The sequence below is a fragment of the Gouania willdenowi genome, chromosome 13 (genome assembly GCF_900634775.1).
Source record: "Gouania willdenowi chromosome 13, fGouWil2.1, whole genome shotgun sequence".
In the NCBI taxonomy this organism is placed as follows: Eukaryota; Metazoa; Chordata; class Actinopteri; order Blenniiformes; family Gobiesocidae; genus Gouania; species Gouania willdenowi.
This window is the reverse complement of record NC_041056.1, coordinates 33,198,078-33,223,870: the sequence shown is the minus strand read 5'-3', so window position 1 is coordinate 33,223,870 and position 25,793 is coordinate 33,198,078. Positions and strand designations below refer to the sequence as shown.

Sequence of the window (25,793 nt, the reverse complement as noted above, 5' to 3'; positions counted from 1 at the left end):
TACGTATATACACATACATATGTATCCCACACCCAACATGAATTCATCATGGCGGCAAGGAAAACCTTCTGTTAAGCAGCAGGAACCTTGTGTGGATCCCATTCCTATGATGAACAGCCATCCACGTTATGCTGTGTTGGGTGTGTGCGGAGAAAAGGGTGGAGACAGAGCCGCTGAGTCTCTGTAACTCCACACTGAGGATCCCACGGACCTGCAAGACAAAAGCCAGAAGGAGTACAGGAGCAAACACACAAGGGAAGAAGCAGACATAGAGGGAGTGTTTGAAAGAGGAATGTGACCCTCTCCGGTCCCTCTCTAACCTAAATGACCTCTCTCTTAACGCCCTCTCCAACCTCTCTCCAACCGAGCATGCCAGACCCCCCCGGCAGTCTATGCCTATTGCATCTTAATTATGAGCTATGAGCTGGTTCCTAACTAAAAGCTTTATCAAAGAGGAATGTTTTGAGCCTAACCTTAAAGGTAGAGAGGGTGTCTGCCCCCCGAACCGTGGTTGGTAGATGGTTCCAGAGAAGTGGGGCCTGATAACTGAAAGCTCTTCCTCCTATACTACTTTTAGAGATGAATGGAACAACGAGTAGTCCAGCATTTTGAGAGCGTAGTGTTCTGGGGGGATTGTATGGCACTACAAGCTCCTTGAGATAGACTGGTGCCTGTCCATTTAGGGCTTTATAAGTGAGAAGAAGAATCTTGAATTCTATTCTATATTTTATGGGAAGCCAATGCAGAGAGGCTAATACAGGAGTAATGTGATCTCTTCTCCTAGTTTTAGTCACTACACGTGCTGCAGCATTTTGAACCAGCTGAAGTGTCTTAAGCGACTTGCTCGGGCAGCCTGCTAAAAGAGAATTACAATAATCCAGTCTAGAGGTAACAAAAGCATGGACTAGTTTTTCGGCGTCGCCCTGAGACAGGATAGATCTGATTTTAGCAATGTTACGGAGATGAAAGAAGGCAGTTCTTGAAGTTTGTTTTATGTGAGAGTTGAAGGATAAGTCCTGATCAAATAGAACCCCAAGGTTTCTAACAGTTGTGCTTTGTGCCAGAGTAATGCCATCTAGGGCAGTTAGGCTAGCATAGGTTTCTCTAAGGTGTCGCGGGCCCAGTACAATGACCTCAGTCTTGTCTGAGTTAAGAAGAAGAAAATTTTGGTCCATCCAGGCCCTAATGTCCTTTAGACAGGCCTCAAGTTTAGATAGCTGATTTGTCTCACCTGGCTTCATTGATACATACAGTTGGGTATCATCAGCATAGCAGTGGAAGTTAACAGAGTATTTTCTCATAACATTACCAAGGGGGATCATATAGATACAGAAGAGGATTGGACCTAGCACAGAGCCCTGAGGAACCCCGTAGCTTACTTTAGTGTACACAGAAGACTTATTATTCACGTGTACAAACTGGTACCTATCAGATAGGTAGGACTTAAACCAGTTTAGGGCAGTCCCTGTGATTCCAAGTAATTTCTCTAATCTCTCTAGTAGAATATAGTGATCTATAGTGTCAAAAGCTGCACTAAGATCTAATAAAACCAGCACTGAGAGTCGTCCTTCATCTGAAGCCCAGAGTAGATCATTATTTACTTTAACTAAAGCAGTCTCTGTGCTGTGTTGAGCTCTAAAACCTGACTGGAAGTCCTCGAACAGGCTGTTGTTTTGAAGAAATTCACAGAGCTGAGCCGCCACAACTTTCTCAAGAATCTTTGAAATAAAAGGAAGATTAGATATAGGCCTGTAGTTTGCTAAAGTGCTGGAATCAAGAGTAGGTTTTTTGAGAAGGGGTTTGATTACAGCTACTTTAAAGGACTGTGGCACGTAGCCTATTGATAGGGATATATTTATTGTCTCCAACAAAGATGGGCAGACTAGGGGAATCAATGGTTTACTGAATCTGATCAGGTTTATTATTCAAGTTCTGATCAACTTAGTTTAAATTAACCTAATTCAAATGATCCTATCTTCTGTGTAATGTGGAATTTGACGTTGACTAGATGTTGCACTTTGTTACTTTTGTCCCCCATCGTCAGCACGAAAGTAACACCATGTAATACACTGAAGTTAAAAAACAAAAGAAAACAAAACATCTTTTTAAGGAAAACAACAAAACAAAACAATGTTCTGGCTAATAAGCCATACACTCTCTAAGTTGAAAAAAATATTACATTTTTCATTGCGTAATTAAAAAATAATCAATTAAGTATAAACTTTGATTGTTTTCATTATTGTGTTTCATTAGTTAATTTTTTATTAATTCATTATTTCAACATGCATTTTACTGTAGCTCTGATGAGATGTTGCACTTGTGGTAGCTTGCTGACTGTGAATGTGAACTTACGTGACACGGACAAAAAGCTGGAATAAAAAGAACTAAAAGACAACACGGACTGAGTTATTCTTAGTTAGCCAGACATAACAGTTCTAACACTGAGCAGGTGAAGATGATTAAAGCTGATCACGTTCTCACGGAGCACCGCTGCGCTACATGAAAAATGGGCACACAGACGGAGCTTCACAGGCACAGGAAAGTTAAACTGGCACTAGAGGTTCAGTAGTTAGGATTCAGTGATGAGTTGCGTTGTTTTAGAGGGTGGTGGTTTAAGATGAGTAGGACAGGAGAAGGGAGGGTGGTGCACCTAATAAATGGTCCCCGGTAACATTTCCCTATAAAAAACGTTCTTTGCACCACGGTAACGGCGTTTCATGCCGATTTTGTCCATTACCATGTTTAAATGTTTTTATTGGTCGATTTTGTGATTCCGCCCACGATTCCGTTAGCACTGATTTTATAGGGCCCTAGAGGAGGAAGGGCAGTGCACAGAATAAGCGGTCCACGTAAACGTTTCCTCATAAAAAACGTTCTTTGCCCCACAGTGACGGCGTTTCATGCCGATTTCCGCATTTAAGTGTTTTCATTGGTCGATTCTGTGATTCCGTCTGCGATTCCGTTAACACGGATTTTATAGGGTCATATAAGTGGGTGAACTTGCACAATGTGTGTCACCGCTGAAAATGCGCCCTTATTCTATTTAGTGCGTTTCCGTCTGATGAATATGCATATTAGGCGGATCTCCCAGGGGGAGCAAAATTATGGGAGGAGTGAATGCAAAGAAATTAATGCAGGGCACACAATGCGATTCATGAAATCTGGAACAGTTTGCGGTGATGTTTTTGTATGGAAAAATAGTACAACTGAAAAGGAGGTGCAAACAAACGCAGAGATCATTGCTGCAGCAAATGTGGACAGAAAACACAGTGGGAATGGAAAAAAAAGGATCCATATGTGTATGTGTGTGTGAGAGAAAAAGAGGTGGATGTTTGGATATGACCATGGATCGACTCACTGCTCCACTGATCTCCTTTCTGTCCATGTTTTGACCATCAAAGTCTTGTGTTGTGTTGATGTCAGGCCAGAATCAGCAGATCAGATGCGTAATTTACGCATGATCACTGATGGTTACATATGAGACTGCGTGACACAGCGCTGCTCAGACCTTACGATGGATTATGGTTAATTGTCAAAGAATGCAGACTGATTTACAGACTGTGTTGCTGTATTATCTCAGATCAATGGTAGATTGATAGGTCAGTTCCTGTCCAAATCTGCCTATTTTTCATGGACTGATCAAACAAACTTACGGGAGAGTGGTGATATTTTCCAACTCTGACAGTTTACTATAAAGCCTCGATATGGAGCCTTTTCTCAAAGGCTCAGATGATAGGAGTTCTTCTAAGACGTTGTCAGGGGGCTGGTTGGGAAAGGGCGGGAATGTGGTCTGGATAAAATTTTGAATCTGCAAGTATTTAAAAAAATCTTGTTTGTGTAAATTAATTTTTTCTTTTAATTTGTTAAATGAGGGAAATATCTTATTCACAAAGATATTGTGAATAAGATATTCACAATATCCTATTAACAGAATGTACTCTTTTAAGATGCCATTGATGAAATGATGATCCTGACAAAGATGGGATGAATGTGTGATTATTAGTAATTGGGATGAGTGTGTGGAAGCTTCCTTCCATCCAAAGTGTTTCCTGATTTGTGCCCAAATTTTTACGGAATGGGAGACCACTGAATTACCAGTTTTCATTGTTATTGGCAAAGCCGAGTATAATGTTGCCTTTAACGAGGAAGGAAGACAGCATTGATTTTCCATCCTGGCCCAAACAGGGGTCCCTGTGTCATTCCACAGTGATATAGCACGGATATTACAAGACCAGTAATAAAGCCGAAAACAAGGCAACCCCATGCCACCTTGTGGTTTTGTTCTTTGTAGAAAGGTTTTCTTAATTCTCTGATTTTTTTTTTTTAAATTTTATTACAAATGAAGTTGGAGATTTTGGATTCTATTCTCTTAAAAAAAATGTTAATTAGGATGTGTGTGCACTGAAATAGAAATAAAAACTTGGGTAGGACATTAATTCTAATTATGTTTATTCATCCTGCTAATGAAATTGGCAAGTTAGTCCATTTGTCAAGATTCTTTATTGTTTGATCAAATAATTTTGAAAAGTTTTGCTTAAAAAGTCCCAAATATTCCTTTGCAATATTTATTCCAAGATATTTAAGCTAATAATAAATTGAAATAATCAGTACCTTTTTCAGCCTTTGTGTTTATTGGAAAAATTTGCTTTTTGCTAAATTTAATTTATAACCAGATACTTTGCCAAATTCCTCCAATATTTTAATTATTGCTGGAACAGATTTAGATGGGTTTTAAATATATAATAACAGGTCATCTGCATATAATGATACTTTGTGTTTAATTCCTCCCCGTGTGATCCCAACATATTCATCTGTTGGGATCACACGTTCAACAACTACTGCAAAGAGCATTGGTGATAATGGGCATCCCTGCCTTGTAGAGCAACTTAAAGACTTATATTATTTGTTTGAACGGAAGCTTGGCGGTTGGCAGATAAAAATTTAACCAAGGAGACAAATTTAGGGCCAAATCCTAATTTAGACAGAGTCAAAAATAAATAGTCCCATTTGACCCTGTCGAAGGCTTTCTCCATGTCCGGTCTTTTGTATGAATAATAATTATTAACCTTTGTATATTGAAGAACATTTGTCTGGCTTTTATAAACCCTGTTTGGTTTTGAGACACCAGTGTTGGTAAGTATTTTATTATCTACATCAGATACTGGTCTGTAGGAGCCAGGATCCAGTGGGTTTTTATCTTTTTTATGAATTAAAGAAATGGTTGCTTGGTAAAACGTTGGTGGCAATGGTCTTCGATCAGTGCTTCAATGAATACTTGTAACAGAATGTGGGATATCTGAGTTTTAAATGTTTTTTAAAATTCTGATGTGTAGCCATCTGGGCCAGGTGCTTTTGAGCTTTGCATTTTTTGAATGGCTATTTCTATCTCTTCCCTGGTTATGAGTTTTTCTAATTGTTCTTTATGCTCATTATCAATTGTTGGAACATCAATTTTTTTTTAAGGAACTGTCAAATAAACTTGGGTCATTCCTTGACTCTGTTGAATATAATTTTGGTAAAAGGTCTTGAAAATATTATTTATCTTTTTCGGGTGAATTGTGGTTTGTCCTGAGTCTGTACGTATTTCTGTTATCAATATAGATGAACTCTGCTCTCTGATTTGGTGAGCCAACATCTTTCCAGCTCTTTCTCCTTGTTCATAGTGTCTGTGTTTAACTTGAGCTAAAAGTTTTGTAGTTTTAGTTGCATGAATTAGATTAAGTTCTGTTTGCAGAGAAAGTTTCTTTTTGTGTAAATCTAGCGAGGATGAAATTGAATGTTGTCTATTTCTGCTATTTCATCCATTATTTGAGTTTCCCTTTCTCTTTCTTTCTTTTTAATAAGACTGTTCATGACATGATCTGTCCTCAAATATAAGCTTTCAATGCTTCCCACAGAGTTGCCCTTGTGATCTCCGGTGAATCGTTGAACTAAACAGAACTTAAGTTGTTTTTTTTTAACTTGAGGTCTTCTCCTGACATAAAGCTCCCAGGTGTTTTTGCTTCAAATGTTTGTTCACACATGTCTGCCACAGGGTAGCTGTGGCTACAATAGTAGCTTAATAATAATAATACATTTTATTTGTAATGTACACGAGTACGACACTCGTGTCGTATGCCAGCATAATCTGCAGAGTCAATAATGCATTAGATTTATATATATATATATATATATATTTTTTGGTCACTCAAAGTGCTTTACATGACATTATTCTTTCACTCCACTTAGTGGTAGTAAGCTAAGACACAACCCTCTTCACCATTTACATGCTCTCCCTGGGTCATGTCGTCAGCAGGCATGGAATTAATTTCCATTGCTATGCTGACGACACACAACTATATCTTAAAGTCACTCCCCCCTGCTCCCCCTCTGCCGTGGCTGCCCGCCTCAGCTCCAGCCTGGAGGAGATAGGGGTGTGGATGAGTCAAAACTTCCTGCAGCTAAATGGCTCAAATACCGAAGCCATTCAAACTGGAACCCCTCATCAACTCTGCTCCTCCCCAATCACCTCTGTTTTATTTTCTGGACACACCATTCCCTTCTCTCCCTCTGTCACAAACCTGGGGGTTAAATTTGACCCCCACCTTTCCCTCGACAGTCATGTGACCTCAATTTGTAAAACTTAATTCTTTCACCTCTGTAATATTTCCAAACTGTGCCCCTCCCTTTCCCTTCCTGCTGCAGAGAAGCTTGTCCACGCCTTTGTCTCTTCCAGGCTGGACTACTGTAAGGCATTCCTCATTGGGATCCCTGGCAGTAGCCTCCAAAAGCTCCATATGTTCAGAACAGTGCTGCCAGGGTCCTGATGAGGGTGCGGAAAGACGAGCACATCACACCCATCCTCCGTATACTGCACTGACTCCCCATTCAGTCCCGCATAGAATATAAGATCCTCCTGCACACCCATCACTGTCTGCACACTGCAGCCCCCATATACCTCACTGAACTGCTCATACCACACACCTCAACCAGGACCTGGTCAGGCCAACAGCACCATCTGGTCATGCCCAGGACACGGCTCAAAACAATGGGCGACAGGGCCTTTGAAGCTGCTGCCCCCGCCTGTGGAACGCGCTCCTAGACCACCTCAGGGCCACGCAAACGATGGATACTTTTAAGAAAAGACTTTAATGTTACCTTTTTACAGAAACTTATTTTAACAGTTAATGCCTCTTTTTAGTCTTGTCTTTTAATATATGTTGTGTTGTATTCTTTTAATCCTGTAGCACTTTGAAGTTTGGTATCCAATGTAAAGTACATTACAAATAAAATGTATTATTATTATTAAGCTACTATTGTAGCCACAGCTACCCTGTGGCAGACCGACGGAAGCGAGGCTGCCATAGTGCGCGATCAGCTCCTCCGGTTACCGCCAACACTCACGCACAGATCACATTCATACTAGCCAATGGTCACATTTACATGGAAGCATTAATGCCTCTTTAAAGTAGAATAAAAGTTAATTCTTTAAACTGACCTTGAAAACACTTAATTCCTAATGCAAATTTGATACAAATTAAACTTAAATTTGAATTCGGTGGCTGGTTTATTCTGAATTAAATTCCGAATGAAATAATTCCTCTTTCTTGTAAACACATAATTCCGCTTTAAGATAATTCCGGTTGTTCTGCGCATATGCGATTTGCCGCGATGACGTGCTGGTGATGACATAGTCCAAGATGGCCGGCCGTACTCGAGCTGAGACTATTTATTTAATAAGAGCCTTAAAGGGATCCTTCACTGTTTTTACAAATGTGGCCTAAAACATTTGAAATGTGATTATTAGAAGATCTATGCCTAACAAAATGCATTATTTTGCAAAAAAAATCATTTTACCAACTTTTAAAACTGGGACTACTTTACCCCGGGCGCTGACATGTTGAAATGATGTCATCGTTGACGTGATTAGTCCCTGAAGTACACTGAGTTCTATAGGAGTTGAAGCATCTTCTAGAATCTTTTAGCAGCTTTTTCAGTCAAAATGACAACTTGTGCTGCTTTTGGTTGCTCTAAAAATCAGTCACTCTTTTGTTTACTGAGAGATAATACAAAGCACCTCGTCCTCATGGCGGGGTCCTGTCTTTAGGTCTCATTGGTCTCTGAACATCCTTTCTCTCCAGAGTCTCACGTGCAGTTTTGTGCAAAGATCATCTGATTTTAGTTACAATTATTATTATTAATATAAAACTGTATTTGTAGGCACGCGCACATCACTCTGGGGCATCAGTATAATTTTTTCCTCCTTCGTTTTTGGCAAATATATCCTCCTTATATGATGCGTTGTGAAATGTGCAATGTTCGATTATTTCACACAAATGTATCTATTTCACAGAGCTGTTATTAATTTCATCCTTCTCCTGTTGAGGCGGAGTTTCACATTTCTCATGATTTTGTGCGTTAGTGAAAGTCCCAAACGTTGCTTATAAGTGGCGTACGCTTTCTTTTTTATGCTGAAGAATGATTCTGTTACTTGAAAATGTCTGTACTAACACAAGCACTATTACCTCTCATAATTTCACTAAGCATTTTTTGAATGTTTTCTTTGATGTTTATGCACAGTTTATGCATAATCAATGTAATCTGTTCATTAGACAGTTTGTTTTAAATGCATAGATGCATACAAAGTTTTTGACATTCCACCTAGAATGTTTTATAGACTTTATATAACATAATGTACACATTTCTTTCTTTCAGAGAAAATGTTTTATTGGATTCTTTGACACATTAGATGTATTGACACAAGCTCTTACCTCATCGAATTGACATCCTTGACATTTATTTTATTTTATTTATCCAGGTAAGCCACACCATGTCTTGTTCTCATGCACGTTATTTTGAAATGGTGTTCTTTAATAATAATTTTTTAAAAAAACCTAGTTTTTTGTATTTTTTATTGCATGGGAGAGATTCTTACTCTGTTTGGTTTGAGATGAAGACAAGACAGATAGGATACAGGATGAAACAGGGGTGCTGCAGGAATGGACCGGCAATTGTGTAATAGCAAGCGAAGTTCTAAACAGGTTTTGCAATGAAATATTACTGCTATTTTTTCTGAATTTGAAGCATTGTTTTTGTTTCTTAGTTTGCCAGTGGCTAACTGGCTATCAAACAACAGCCAGCACCACGTAACTGGCGTCACCTTCATAATATTGATATGGGAATATTGTACCAAGCATATTTATAGTAGGCTAACAAGAGGGTGAAATAAAACTTACCAGGATCAATAACAAGGGTTTTCATGATGGGCTGTGTCACCGTTTAGTCCAGTTTGGTCCGCGCTCCGTATTCTGCAGGTTTTGATTAAAAATAAACCCTTTAGTTAAAAAAATAACACAAGACTCCTTCATGTTTTAAATCTGCAACAAAATGTATTATTACACTAAATTAAAATGGTACTATTTACTGTGATAAACTCGGTAAAGAAAAGTTCAGTGTGTGAGAGGAGGAAAAGTTAATTAAAGCAAAAACTAATACTTGTCCTTTTTCTCTCCAGCATCTGCTTGTTTTTGGCTTGTTTGGTGTAAATCCTGCTAGCTGACCCATGATACCTGCTCTGCAGACTTCAGTCAGAACCTTCCAAACATTGTGGAGTAAGTAGAAGCTGTGTTTTGTCTTTCTTATCTTCTGTAAAACTCACAGAATTTCAGAAAAATATAATGTATAATGGATCAATTGAAACCCTCAAACTTTTTTTCTTGGCAGGCTGTCTTTAGCAACAGAGGGTTGTCACTTGGCAGTGAAAGTAATCAAATCAAGCAAGATCTCTCTTCAGGTAATTTTATTTTAATCACATGTATCTTATCTTATGTTAGCATATATTTTTGTTTCTTACTGTCTACGTACTGTGTTGGTGCAAAAGTGTATTTCCTCTCTGGCGATCAATAATATGGCGTATTCTATTCTATTCTTTACTCATTCATGTATGCACTTTAAAAAACACCCTCAGGGAGAACATGTGAACTGCATCCAAAGGCAATGATTCCAACTCACAACCTTTTTTTTTTAATTTTTTTACCAGTAATGTATTAACAATAAATACTACCCTACTGAGTGGGAGTAACAGGATCCTGTTTTACATTCTTGATTTATTTTAAACCACTTTTTAAATTTATGTCGCCCTTCATTCTGGCTCTTCTTACTGCAGATGTTGGGGGCAGGCCCTTGTTACTGGGTCAGTTATGTAATGTCTGTCTTCCGTGTGGGTTTGATTCTTCAATCATTGCCGGATTCTTTTTTACAGGACTCTGTCTCTGTTTTGCTGACAAAATGGTGAGAATCTTTTACTTGGAGCAGTCATATGTATGCTTTGGAGTCACTCATACATTTCAGAAATGTCTGTGTCCATGTTGACATCTTTGACTGAGAAATGATAGGTGGGATGTAAGACTGCAACTGTCTCTTCCCTCGTGTTCCAGTAATTTCAAATGCATTATGAAGCAGGCGAATATTAGTTTGGAAAAAAATTACATTTTTGCGAAGCACAACTGATAATCAGTTGTCATATGAACTGTACTTTGTCTTTGAAAGATTGTTACGGGGGCATTCAGAGTATATGTACACACTGACATTAAGAACCATTTTGATCTACTATCTGCAGACTTTCTAAATGCAAAGGTCCTCTTAGCAGAGCTGTTGATAGAGATATACTGTACGTTAGATCTAAGTTAATATCTACTACAAGTTAAGATGTTACATTTCTATGAGAGGTTGTCATGACATGGTAAAGTGGTAAATTCTTAATTTGTAATTAAGAATCTCTTGACGTAGTTTGGCAAACTTGGAGCCCTCAAAGCAACCTTTTGCATACAACCCACACAAAGCGAGAGACAGCTTTGCTGTCATCTAATTGTTACGTGTGTTTTTTCAACATGATGCTGTCTAGGCGATTGGGAAACTGCTTCGGCAGAGGAGGCATGGAGCCTCTCGAGGACCATGGCAGCCGCTCTTTTGTGGAGGTGATCAATGAGAAGTATAGCCCTGAAAACTTTCCATACCGCAGAGGTCCTGGTATGATGGTGGTGCCCACTGTTGTTCCTCAGGGTTCACCAATGAAAGGTGAGTGTTCAACCAACAATGCTTTGGATATTGTTCTTTTAAGCTATCTTACTTGTGTCTTTGTGGAATGAATAGAGAGTTGGTATCTGTTTTCGTTTTTTCAAATCCATACATAATTAGTGTTGGCCATTTATTGGACATGTCTTTTCTGAATGTGAATTTCCACTGCCCTGCATGTCTTGGATATACGGACACACATTCAGTGGTTTCCTTAAGACCTTGCAGGCCTTTCCATCTGGCACTGGTTTCTTCAGTATTGACCAAAGTTTAGGAGAAAATTTATTTTAATTGCTAAAACTGTGTTCAGACAACTGAATTTGTGAATATCAGGACAACCGCAACCATAGACATTTAATACCGTAGTAAAATCCACTTTTGGCTCTCATTCATCAATCTTTCGTGAAAACAAGTGCAGATTTGAGGGCACACTTGGTTGTATGACAGGACACGTGTTATTTATGAAATATCCATATCTGACCAATCCCATGGTACGTATGATCGGGTGTTAATAAATACGGGAGCTGTATTTGATTGTGATTTACATGTTACGCCCTTAATTATTCCTGGTTCGGAGGCCTTGCCCACTGAGGGCAAGCAAATATACGCAAGAAAATAAACTTTTCCGAGAGGAAAATTGGCATCCTCGCATCTGAGGTGGAGCAAAACAAAGATATGCTTTCTGGCAGTGTGAAAACTGGAATTAAAGGAGCTCATAAAATCTAAATTTCCAGAAAATATGTGAATGATACCTCACATTCTTTCCAGCATGATAGACTCTTCTTGAGATATTTACTCTTGACCTTTCTTGAATTCTTCCAAGAGAATTCCCTCCATGTTTGTGAGTTGGTGGATGTTTGATGCATTTTCCACATCTTGCCAATCATCATCTGACAGTGTTGCATTAAATTCTGACTCCCATTTTTCCTTTATATACTGAGTTAAATGCCTGTTTATAACCAGTGTTTGATATAATGTAGATATTTTAATCTTAATTTCTTTATCACATCGTGTTATTAAAGGTATCACAATATTCACTTCCTTGGTGGGGTCTCTTTTGATTTCCTTCCTGTAGTAATCTTTTACTTATAGCAGGGCTCTACACTCATTTCTCCAGTGGTGGCACTGGTGCGACTAAGGGTGTACTCACACTGGCAACCAGGGCCGTTCCTAACCAGCTCTGTGCATGTGTGAAACCCTGGGGGGCCATTGTCTGGCCTGCGTAGGTGTGAACTGCACCGCAGGGGGGGTAACGGCCCGATGGTCCTGCTGGAAGAGGTGGTCCAAACACCGTGCCAGACTGGCACGGCTGGCCGTGCATGCGCACGCACAACTCGACTCGACCCGCGCGCAAAATGTGATGACGTTGGTACCGCGCGACGCTTTACGGCACATAAACATCCGCATTCCGCAATGATGGCGGTGTCAGAAGTGCTCGTTAGCCGATGAAAAGTTCAGAGTTGGCGTTACCTGATATATATATATATATATATATATATATATATATATAACAACACCACAGAGAACTCATGGAGGAAGAGGACAACATGACCGTCAGGACTTCTCTTTGTTCAGCCGACAGCGGGACAGTAACGGAGTGTAGCAGCTCATCATCAGGTCCGGGTATTTCCGAGGGTTTAAATATACATATAAACACATATTACTGGTATATTAACCCATATAAACCAGAAAATATGGAAATGGGACATTTTACTGCTGCAAATGTGTAACATATTACTGGTATTTTGTGGACAGGACACATGTGGTTGGCTATTATATAACCCAGAAAAAAATGGAAATTGGACATTGTACTGTTGCTAATGTATAAATATATATATATATATATATATATATATATATATATATATGGTGTTTCAGTGTTCTGGGACACATACTCATGTAGGAAGATGAGATGAGTTATTATTAATGGGTTATATAACTAAGAATATTAATTATGATTATTAATATTACTTCAAATTTTGCGGGGTGCCACTCCTTTTAACAGGAGAAATATGTCTAAGTTTTTAGACTAAACTCATCAATGTGAAACCAGGGAAAAGTGAATTCTACCAGACATCTACACCATAGTCACAGCTTTAATGAATCAGAGGAATCAAATATTATGTTTAACCTTTTATTCAAAAGTCAACAATTAACACAGTCAAAATATCAATTGAAATGGGATAATTAAATCATGATAAAATGCATTTCTAGGCTAATAAAAGTGAGGATTATACGTAATAAAGTGAAATCACTAATCTAGAAGGATGCTAATCTACTAAATATTGAATAAAAATGCAGGATACATATTCAATAATAAAATCATAAAATCAAAGAATAAAATAAAGAGAGCTCATAACAAAGAGAGGAGGACGGACAAGGGGGAGACGAACAAACATGAATGAGATGTACTGTGTGTGTAGCATGTTGTTAATGCGTGTAAGTTTGTAGTTATGGAAATATGTATGTGATCTATTGTAGATGAAAGTTGCTGATGAGAGTTCATTCTTGTACCTTGAAGATGTCAGGGTTGGACCTGGAGGTGCTGTTTGAGCAATGCAGCAGGACGTGCCACCGTTGGTTCTGTTTCGGTTCCACAGAATTTAGCCCCTTCAGCCGATCCGGGCGGTTAGGCCTTCGCAGCTGGCTTCGATAATGGCTCTTGGCTAACCCCAAGGGTCGCGGGCCGGGCTTCCTTACGGCTGTTACGCACGTCACTGGGTGCGGAATTCGTCCGAACCAAGCAGCTGTTGATTACAAAATCTAACTGTTTCAACTAAAAATAAAAATGAAATGAAAGACTGGAAACATGAGGGAAGACGGGTGAGCATGAACGCCCGCGTCCAAAACTGTTGTTTCTGGTCGCGCGTCCTTTTTTAAAGGGCGTTTGGCGACGCCTTTTGGAGGAGGCGTCTGGGTGGATCCTTCTGTGATCATGTCGGTGATTGGTCAATGTCTCTGCTTTCAGCTTGTGGGTGTGTCTTGGGTGTGTGTAAGTGTAAGACAGAGACAGACAACAAGGGATGATTCTAAACATAAAAGAATGCCTAATAATTAATTCCACATATTTCAAAACATCTTTTCAACATCATATCCTGAAATATCATGTATTACGAAAGAGTTTGATACCAAACACGACTAGGAAATAGCCTCGAATCACTTTAGGAACTAATTAATGCATTTTACCTGTAATTACTCATAACATAAATGTCAAAAATCATGTTATGCCTCCTCTTAACTATATGGTTTCCGTAGATACCTCAAACTAACGTTTGTGATGTTTTCTGGTATTTTTAAGCACTTTTAAATGATAAACACTTTAAAATAGCATTCTGTTGGTTATTTCATTACATGAAACGAGTGTGATCGAACAGACAATATTTGCAATTTCAATTTCTGTAGAAATCATTCCAAAAATGTTTTCATTTGTAACTTTTTAAACATAGTACAATTTCTTTGTTCTCCCTTCCTTACTGGGAAACACCTCAGATAGGTGCCTGGACAGTGTTCTTCTGTGACCTCTCACCACAGGGGGTCAGAGGGCATTGGGACAGTTCTTTGATCTTACAGCATCCCAGAGGTATCTGTTTGAACAGGGGGAAGGAGAGGGATGTTCTCCTTTTGATCATAATGTAGCAGGGAGGTGATATAAGGGAAAACTGTCCTTGGATTCTCTGGTCCTTTTGTTTGGCCGGAAGGGGAGTCGTAAAAGACGGGTTCATACTGAGTACTTCACATAGCTGGTTCAGTCTTAGCGGCTCCGGTAAGAAGTTCAAAGACCACATAGTGGGGTTAGTCCTGCATCTCAGAGTTACGGGGGCAGTTGTGTTTACACAGTTCGTGATAACACAAAAACAGGCTCCTTGGTTAATTCTTGCTAGCAAAGGGGGAGGCTTTATGCTTGATGTGGTTTGTTTCCTACACTCACAAACTCTGTAGAATGAAAACACAGTGTCTTGGGGAGCAAAGTGTAGTGAATTAATTTATTCATCTAAATGTAACCAAAAACAGAACATCACAAATACAAGCCCAAATAAATGAAATGTCTGAAAGAAAGGGTAATAATTTTCCAAACAAAAATCAATAAGCCAGAAATAAAGTGCAACCTTTTGCAAAATGGAACATGAACCTTAAAAACAAAACATTTAAACATTGGAAGTACAAGGATGGGAATATTATGACAGCAGAACCTGGAACAAGACTGCAAAGTGTTGCAACTATTTATTTATTTTTAATCTTATTTTAGTTCTCTTCTTAGGTCGTGTTAGTGCACATGTGGTAATACCAATTTTCAGTATGTGGAGTTCCTGTTAGTCCTGCACAACTATAATGAATTGCTCAGAAATCTACATGTGTCCTGTTCTCAAAATACCAATAATATGTTACACATTACACAGCCGTAAAATGTCCCATTTCTATATTTTTTGGTTTATATGGGTTAATATACCAGTAATGTGTTTATATGCATGTTTATACCCTCAAAATTACCATGGAATTCTGGGTTTTGCTCGGACCCCTCATCATCACGTCTCTGCAGAAGAAGACCCTCCGCTGCACCTCAGCACTTTAACAACTCACTAATTTCATAATTTAAATACACTATTTCTACCTTTTGTTTTTCTGTTTGCATGTCGTTTGCTTTGTATTTAATAAAATGGTTTCTCCAACAGTTGGTTAAATCTACACATTTATACTGTATATAATGCACATACAGGATGATGTGTAACAATAATCAGTAAAATTAACTGTAAACACATTTTGTAGAAGTAAATATAAGATTATGCTGTGAACAGAAAGAAAGGAAGACGAGCCAGATAATTCTAAACTTTAGAATATAATACAATCATAACTTTTAATCATAAATATGACTCTTCTCAAAACAACAAACTTTGATATCTTTGTCACACAATATCTAAGCTTCCAGTGAATAATTTACAAAAAAAATTAAAAAAAGTTCACTGATGGTGACATTGAGATCTCAATGTCACTATCAGTGGTTGTTGTTATTATTATTATTGTATGAAGCCAACATTACTGCAACTCTGCACATCATTGTTGTCCTGTTAAAGTATTTTTATACAAAGACTTAAAAACAATCTGAAATTAGTGATGACTCAAGTAAATCACCTTTATCATGCATTATAACAATCTGTTCCTTAAGTCTCTAAATTATTGAAACAATTAAAAACATCTAAAAAATAAAATTACAGAAAATTAAATAATCATTTAATATACATTTCAATAAATAAGTGCATCCCATGTTCCCATGTTGACTCTGAGCTTTATTCTGTCTGTTGTCTGTAGAAGTGATGGGTCTAGACCAGATGATGGAAACTAGGATCAGCTCATGGTTTTAATGTCCAGGGAGGGGCGTGTCCACTCTGCATGGACTTAAAGAAGAAGAAATAAAAGAAGAGTTAGATAATGTCATGTTCATCAAAAGGAAAACTGAAAGTGATGGAGATAAATATGCTCAGATGGACACAGACACACACACAAAGTTTAAACAAACACACAAATACTCTGTCCTAAATTGTCTCACACATTAAAAGCATCTATTTACACTTATATTAATGTACACAAAGACTAGCTCCACAAAATCAGAGCGACATTTATTGATCCAGAAATTAAACTGATCTTACCTTTATAGGCTCAGTTTCTTCCTTTGGTTTCAAATCCATTTGAACCTCCATTCATGGTGGTTTTTATCGTCAGAGAGAGTCTTTCATTTTTAATAAATCCACCGATATTTGGTCTGTTTTAATCTTTCTTTCTTTCTCACTCACTTGGTTCTCTCTATGTTCCTTGTGTCGATTTCGTCAAAACAAAGCGGCATCTTTAATGTTTCCGTTACGTGTGAGTAAAATTACCGCAATGTACCGACACTGGCTGTAAAGAGCAACTTCTTATCTTTCATAAACTGGTGGAATTTCTCCGATAGAGCAAATATGAGCAGAGTTACGGTCATTTAAATTAACGTGATGCGTTCAGGGGCCCTGGGAAACCCAGTCCGTGAAAAGAGCACGTGTCTGGGTAAATCTTGGTTTATAGTAACCCAACGCAACAGAAAATATGAAATTAACAGAATGTACTGTCAACAACAAACCCAGAGTCGCTTAATGGTGACGTAACACCATATGTGTCATAAATTAACGTGATGACGTGTTTCTCTGTGGGAACCGAGTTGAGCTGGTGATCACGTCCGTTCTACCGTGTCAGAAAAGGGAGGGGGGGATTCCTGCTGTGAGCTTGGAACGGCCCCAGTTGCCAGTGTGAGTACACCCTAACTTTCTCAGTTGGTCGCACCAGCACAGAATTTGGTCGCACCCTTTTTTCCTTTTTTTTTTTAGCAGAGACTGTAGAGCATATCCATGCTTGCTGATGAATAATTGCCTTAACTGGTGTACCATAGTTTTGTATGAAATAAAGACTCGAGATGTGTGACGAAGTGAGTCTTAAACTCCACTTGTCCCTGTAGTTGAACAGCACACACTCTGTTCCACATACACATTTACAAAACTACATTCATCCTTACCTGCTCCATGTGGCACCTAAAAGGGGAGTGCTGTCAACATTTCCTGGTTTTATACTCCAGACTGGTGAGGTCATTGGTGACCTCACCAGGAGCTATGCCCAGTAAGGGGCTGGGCCAATGGGTGGGCCTGAGAATAAAAGGCAGGTGTGTGCTGTGTTCAGTGTTGGTCCATTTGTGCTTGGTCTTTGGAGGAAGACACATCATGGTACCAGCACTCTGTAAATGTTTGGGAGGCACTGTAAATAAAATGGACACAGATTTTGCAACTTCCTGTCTGAAATGTCTCTTCATTCACTTTAAATAGCCACTGAAAGCCACACTACCTTACAAGATGTATTTGCTAAATGTTTTAACATTTTAGTGTCAATATTAAGTTTTTCTGCATCAAGCAGTGGCTGAAATAACAGGTCATTTATCTATCTAAAAAGCAAGGAACGTCTGTGTGTGTGTGTGTGCGTGCCTGTGTGTGTGTGTGTGTGGAGCAAATATCTCCCCGACGCGGTGCGAGTTCGACCTGAAACTTGGTCAACGGGTTCCAAATACCCCAAGTGTGTGCATCTGTTATTTTGGAGTAATTTGGTCATTTCAAAATGTTTATTTTAATTTTATTTCACTACTGGACGGCCTCAAAATGAAACCTATTCAGCTTTTGACCTCAGGGTGTGAGGGGGCGCTAGCGCACCATCAATATGTATTTCACTGCACAGCTCCTCACCCTGTGTGCGGCCAGAGCCAATCGCTGCGCACACAGCCAAGCAGACACGGACTGTAAACACGAGTGAGTATCTTTAGACCAAGATACGGGAGCTCTCTGAACAGATAATTTGAAACCCTCAGCCACTGGTGAGTCTTTTGCAGACAACTTTCCCAACCCGTTCAATACCCCATCTGGAAAACTGCGGATTCTCTGTGGTGCCGTGCATGGAAGCTAAGCTCTGACCACTCGGTTCAAAGGTAAAAAATTATTTTTGTTTCAAAAAAAAGACAGCCGAATTGTTCATAATACTTTAATTTACTTACACACTCATGTAGTTTGGAGCTTTACGTTTTGTTTTGCGCAGTTTTGTTACTTTTCTGATTGGCGCTACAATGTCTTTGGAGTTTGGTTATCAGCATCTCAAACATTTCCCGGGAACACACACAGAAGGTATTTATTTATATTCTGCTCTTATTAGGATGAAGAGCTGATTTCTAGCTTGAAAGATAGCTAAACAGGTTCCTTAATAAACATCCAGGAGTCAGCAGGTACGTTTAAGATGTTTACTGTTAGAAGCACTATGAAACTACAACACACAAACAAAATACAATGTTACATATTTGTAATGTATTTTGACTCTTTCTTCCACATAAACAAACACTGAGTCATTACTTATTATGCACAACACAAGTAAACATTAATATGTGCTGAAATTATCATGGATTAACCACTAGAGAAATCTAGCAATTAGCTCAATGCTAACTTAACATGGAAAATGCCATTGACTGGCTAACGCATTAGCATCACTCCCGTTTTTTTAAAGTTTTCCACACAACTATGAACGTTTGCAGCAGACCATCTCAGGTAACAATTAACTTAAAGTCTAAGCATTACGTAGAGACATATGTTTTTTAGGGTTCAGTGAAGAAAAAAATGAAAGAATCAGGAGTAAAAACAACAGCTTGCCTCAAGGCCTGCTTCTTTGGAAAATGAAACGTATAGCAAATATTCAGCTGTTTGAGATATGCTTTCCGCTCATCCAAGGATTTGCTCCTAAAACCACGACACTTACCGAGGGGGTGTGGTTTGTTGTGTAGTGGACACTGTTTGTCTGTGTCAGCCATCCTTTTCTCTGAGGGACTGTCAGGGCTGCTGTTCGAGTCTATCGAGACTTCTGTCTTTTTGACAGAGATGGGTGTCTTCACATTGTGTTTGTAGGAATACTCTGCTTTTACCATACTCAAACCACCTGTGAGTGAGACAAAGCTTGGATGATTGGGTGTTCCGGCTTGATCACAAACAAACTTTGAGAAGAAGGAGAAAGGTGGGTAAGATATCCGGTGATTTTCCTTGTAACGAGATGCTAGAGAGACCCACTTGTCATGCAGGGAGTAAGGCAGCTTTTGGACAATTGGAGTGATGCCATGAGATGTGTCCAGGTAAAAAAGAATGAGATGAGAAAAAGAAAGAATGAGGAGTAAAACCAACAGCTTGCTTCAGGGCCTGGTTGTTTGGAAAATGCAATTACGGCAGGTCGACAAGGACAAAAAGCACAGTCAGTAAAATTCACACAACACTGACAGGGGGCAGCACAATTTATTTATAATAAAAATAAAAATATACTAAATGAGTAAACTCAACAATATTTATACAAAAAGTACACAAATTTACTCCAGAATCACTCTATAATGGCAACCAAAAACACTTACACAAAAAATGTACAAAAAGACAACTTATAGATTAAAAAAAACACATAAAATGACTGCAAAAAACATACATTACAGAAAAAAATTACTCAATACACAAAACTAAATATTTATACAAAAAATGACAACAGAATCACACTACAAAACACAATAGAAAGATACAAAAATACACATAATGATTCCAAAAAATATAAAAATGAGTAAAAAAAACAAAAAAAAAACAACAAACACATTTATACAAATATGCACAAAACACAACAGAAAGATACAAAAATACACCTAATGACTCCAAAAAACATACATTACAGAAAAATACACCAAACAAAAAGTAAAAAATAAAACAACAAACACATTTATAATGTTCATGTCCCATAGAATTAAACCAGGGAAATCGCACACGCTGTTTTATTTTGCACCCGCAAATAAACCCCTTTATAACACTACAGAATACAGAGTATGTACACCTCTTTGTACATCCAACCTTCAAACACATACTCATTTGGCCATAATTAACTCTACTTAAGCTCCCACATGAATGCATACTTCCGACGAGCACTGTACTAGTCTATCTCTAAAAGACAGAAAGATCTGTGTGCGTGCGTGTGTGTGTGTGGAGCGAATATCTCCCCGACGCGGTGTCTGTTTGACCTGAAACTTTGTCAACGGGTTCCAAATGCCCCAAGTGTGTGCTTCTGTTATTCTGGAGTAATTTGGTGTAGCAAAACAGTCAAAGCGTTAATTTTAAGATTACGGCTCCCTCGGTAAGAGCGCGGTATTGAGCGCGCTATTTCCGGTTTCGGGTTCATGATGTCACCGTGGTATTAAGTTTATATTTCATGGTTTTTTAATATTATTCCCATGATTCCAAACTACCTTTAAACCTCGGGTCACGGACTTCACTTCCTCCTTTGTCTCCATGACTGTGGGCAGCGGCTGTGTTGGCGGTCGTTAGCCGATTATATCACAAACATTCTGATTCTTCAGACAGAGGAATGTAATGTTTTTGTGAGCGGATGGGTCCACAACACGGCTCCACTATGATTATTGTTTGTTCTGCGCAACGGTGAGTGTTTCTTCTTATATTATTCTATCTGCTAAGAAAGATGCTAGCAGCTACAATGTAAGCACGAGCACACACACACACACACATGGCTGAACTCACACAGAGCCGTTTAGAAAGAGTTGCAAAACGCTTATTTTTCGTGGGAATTCCGTGGCACTTCCGAATAAGAATCACACTGCAATGGTAACAAAAAACTATAATTATACAAAAAATGCACAAAAACACAACAGAAAGATACAAAAATACGCAATTATACCCCTTATGCTCCCACATGTATGCATACTTCCGACGCGCACTGTACTAGTTAACCTAATTTAAATTATCTTCTGTGTAATGTGGAATTTGACGTTGACTAGATGTTGCACTTTGTTACTTTTGTCCCCCATCGTCAGGACAAAAGTAACACCATGCAATACACTGAAGTTAAAAAAAACAAAAGAAAACAACAATTAATTGTGTTTCATTAGTTAATTTTTTATTAATTCATTATTTCAACATGCATTTTACTGTAGCTCGGATGAGATGTTGGAATGTAACATTCTAATACGTTCAATCAATCAATCTTTATTTGTATAGCGCCAAATCATAACCAATGGTATCTCAAGACACTTTACAGTAGAGCAGTCTTAAGGACGGACTCTTCATTTTATGGATACACACATGCATATATACGTATATACACATACATATGTATCCCACACCCAACATGAATTCATCATGGCGGCAAGGAAAACCTTCTGTTAAGCAGCAGGAACCTTGTGTGGATCCCATTCCTATGATGAACAGCCATCCACGTTATGCTGTGTTGGGTGTGTGCAGAGGAAAGGGTGGAGACAGAGTTGCTGAGACTCTGTAACTCCACACTAAGGATCCCACGGACCTGCAAGACAAAAGCCAGAAGGAGTACAGGAGCAAACACACAAGGGAAGAAGCAGACATAGAGGGAGTGTTTGAGAGAGGAATGGGACCCTCTCCGGTCCCTCTCTAACCTAAATGACCTCTCTCTTAACGCCCTCTCCAACCTCTCTCCAACCGAGCATGCCAGACCCCCCCCCCCGGCAGTCTATGCCTATTGCATCTTAACTATGAGCTATGAGCTGGTTCCTAACTAAAAGCTTTACCAAAGAGGAATGTTTTGAGCCTAACCTTAAAGGTAGAGAGGGTGTCTGCCCCCCGAACCGTGGTTGGTAGATGGTTCCAGAGAAGTGGGGCCTGATAACTGAAAGCTCTTCCTCCTATACTACTTTTAGAGACAAATGGAACAACGAGTAGTCCAGCATTTTGAGAGCGTAGTGTTCTGGGGGGATTGTATGGCACTACAAGCTCCTTGAGATAGACTGGTGCCTGTCCATTTAGGGCTTTATAAGTGAGAAGAAGAATCTTGAATTCTATTCTATATTTTATGGGAAGCCAATGCAGAGAGGCTAATACAGGAGTAATGTGATCTCTTCTCCTAGTTTTAGTCAGTACACGTGCTGCAGCATTTTGAACCAGCTGAAGTATCTTAAGCGACTTGCTCGGGCAGCCTGCTAAAAGAGAATTACAATAATCCAGTCTAGAGGTAACAAAAGCATGGACTAGCTTTTCGGCGTCGCCCTGAGACAGGATAGATCTGATTTTAGCAATGTTACGGAGATGAAAGAAGGCAGTTCTTGAAGTTTGTTTTATGTGAGAATTGAAGGATAAGTCCTGATCAAATAGAACCCCAAGGTTTCTAACAGTTGTGCTTCGTGCCAGAGTAATGCCATCTAGGGCAGTTAGGCTAGCATAGGTTTCTCTAAGGTGTCGTGGGCCCAGTAAAATGACCTCAGTCTTGTCTGAGTTGAGAAGAAGAAAATTTTGGTCCATCCAGGCCCTAATGTCCTTTAGACAGGCCTCAAGTTTAGATAGCTGATTTGTCTCACCTGGCTTCATTGATACATACAGTTGGGTATCATCAGCATAGCAGTGAAAGTTAACAGAGTATTTTCTCATAACATTACCAAGGGGGATCATATAGATACAGAAGAGGATTGGACCTAGCACAGAGCCCTGAGGAACCCCGTAGCTTACTTTAGTGTACACAGAAGACCTATTATTCACGTGTACAAACTGGTACCTATCAGATAGGTAGGACTTAAACCAGTTTAGGGCAGTCCCTGTGATTCCAAGTAATTTCTCTAATCTCTCTAGTAGAATATAGTGATCTATAGTGTCAAAAGCTGCACTAAGATCTAATAAAACCAGCACTGAGAGTCGTCCTTCATCTGAAGCCCAGAGTAGATGATTAGTTACTTTAACTAAAGCAGTCTCTGTGCTGTGTTGAGCTCTAAAACCTGACTGGAAGTCCTCGAACAGGCTGTTGTTTTGAAGAAATTCACAGAGCTGAGCCGCCACAACTTTCTCAAGAATCTTTGAAATAAAAGGAAGATTAGATATAGGCCTGTAGTTTGCTAAAGTGCTGGAATCAAGAGTAGGTTTTTTGAGAAGGGGTTTGATTACAGCTACTTTAAAGGACTGTGGCACGTAGCCTATTGATAGGGATATATTTATTGTCTCCAACAAAGATGGGCAGACTAGGGGAACAACTTCTTTAAACAGCTTAGTTGGGATCGGATCTGAAAGGCAGGTCGATGGTTTGGAGGATGAAATAATAGAGTTAAGTTCCTGAATTCCTATGTGTGTGAAACAGTTTAGGTTAGGCCTATTTACATTTAATGGTACAGCAGGCCCAGGTGAAGGCAGGGAGTGGCTAATTTTATCTCTAATCTTATGAATTTTATCGTTAAAAAATGTCATAAAGTCCTCACAGCTGAGGGCTAGAGGAATCATGGGCTCAATAGAGCTCTGACTTTGTGTTAGCCTGGCTACAGTGCTGAAAAGGTACCTCGGATTCTTTTTATTTTCTTCAATTAGTAAGGAATAGTATGTAGATCGACTATGTCATAAGGCTGTCATGTATTTACTATGGCTTTCTTGCCAGAGTATTCGTGACTCCTCTGTTTTATTGGAGCGCCACATTCTCTCTAATTTACGGGTTGTTTGTTTGAGTGTGTGAGTTTCAGAGCTAAACCACGGAGCTTTCCTCTGACGTTTAATAGTTTTTTCCCTCAATGGGGCAATTGAGTCCAAGGTGGATTTTAGTAGACTAGCAGAGCTATCGACAAGCAGATCCGGGTTGAGAGGGGTTATAATTAATGTCATAGTTATTTATTGGATGGTGCACTGAGTTTAAGGCAGCAGGAATGGCCTCTTTAAATTTAGCCACAGCACTATTGGACAGATTTCTACTCGTAACTATTTTATTGCACAGTGCGAGATCCTCTAGGATAATGTTAAAAGATATTAAAAAGTGATCTGATAGCAGAGGATTTTCAGGGTAGACTTTTAGTTCATTAATATCAAGGCCATATGTTAGAACAAGATCAAGAGTATGATTTAAACGATGAGTAGCTTCATTAATAGTTTGAAAAAAGCCAACTGAGTCTATTAGGGTCATAAAGGCTGAGCTCAGGCTATCACTATCTTTGTCAACATAGATATTAAAATCTCCTACTATCAGTATTTTATCAGAACTGAGGACTAAGTTTGATATAAACTAAATTCTGATAGAAATTCAGAATAAGGGCCTGGAGGACGGTAAATTATTGCAAATAAGACTGGCTGGCAGGTTTTTGATTCGGTATGAGATAAATTTAGAACTAGGCTTTCAAAGGAAGTGTAACTGGCCTTTGGTTTAGGATAGATTAGGAGAGAGGAATGATAAATAGCTGCTACACCACCTCCACGGCCTATGTCTCGTGGCATATGAGTATTTAAATGACTGGGAGGAGTGGCTTCATTTAAACTAACATATTCATCTTGCTACAGCCATGTTTCAGTTAAACAGAATAAATCAAAGTTATTTTCTGAGATAAGGTCATTTACTAGTAGAGATTTGGATCTCAGTGATCTAATATTTAATAGAGCACATCTAATGGTTTTATGTTTTGGTGTTTCTAGATTTGAGATTTTAATTTTTTTCAGATTTTTATAAATGATAGCTCTTTTATTTGATTTTATGTTAAAATCATTGTGAAATTTGGGTCGGGGGACAGACACCGTCTCCATAAAATAATATTCATCACCATCACAACAGTTGTCATGGCGATGAACACAGCTATCATAATAGCAATGGGAGGGAAACTGTCCTAAGGCAAGCGCAGAGGGGCGTGGAGGACTCCCCCTCTGTAACATGGTCTCATTCATGAGATGTCATAACAGTGACTGCCATGTTTTCTGATAGTAGAGATGCTCCCTCCAAAGTAGGGTGGATTCCATCTCTTCCTATCAGGTTCGGTTTTCCCCAGAAGGATCTCCAATTATCAATGAAGCCCACCTCGTTTTCTGGACACCACCTCGATAGCCAGCGGTTAAATGATGACATGTGGCTATACATGTCATCACTGGTCAGATTTGGTAAGGGACCAGAGAAAATTACGGAGTCCGACATTGTTTTAGCATAAGCACAAACTGATTCAATGTTCACTTTGGTTGCTTCCGACTGACGACGTCAGGAGTCATTAGTGCCGACATGGAGGACTATCCTATCAAACTTACGGTTACTCTTTGCCAGCAACTTTAGATTTGATTCTATGTCGCCCGCTCTGGCCCCTGGGATGCACCTCACGATGCCCGCTGACTTCGCTAGCTTCACGTTTCTCACTATGGAGTCGCCAATTATCAGTTTGTTCCACGGTGAGTGTGTTGTACTCACGGAGA

At 39.1% G+C, this 25,793-nt stretch overlaps 1 protein-coding gene across 2 annotated transcripts in view; it reads left to right on the top strand.

Moving 5' to 3' along the window:
- Positions 1–25,793, top strand: part of tbcela (tubulin folding cofactor E-like a) — an 87,997-nt gene that overhangs the window by 6,063 nt on the left and 56,141 nt on the right. The window contains exons 2-5 of one of the 2 annotated variants that reach the window (XM_028463782.1): positions 9,494–9,590; positions 9,703–9,772; positions 10,241–10,269; positions 10,883–11,055. In XM_028463782.1, the coding sequence (XP_028319583.1) occupies positions 10,914–11,055 (142 nt within the window). In that variant the 5' untranslated portion in view covers positions 9,494–9,590; positions 9,703–9,772; positions 10,241–10,269; positions 10,883–10,913. The remainder of the gene's footprint in view (positions 1–9,493; positions 9,591–9,702; positions 9,773–10,240; positions 10,270–10,882; positions 11,056–25,793) is intronic. The other variant, XM_028463783.1, reaches the window with a different exon arrangement.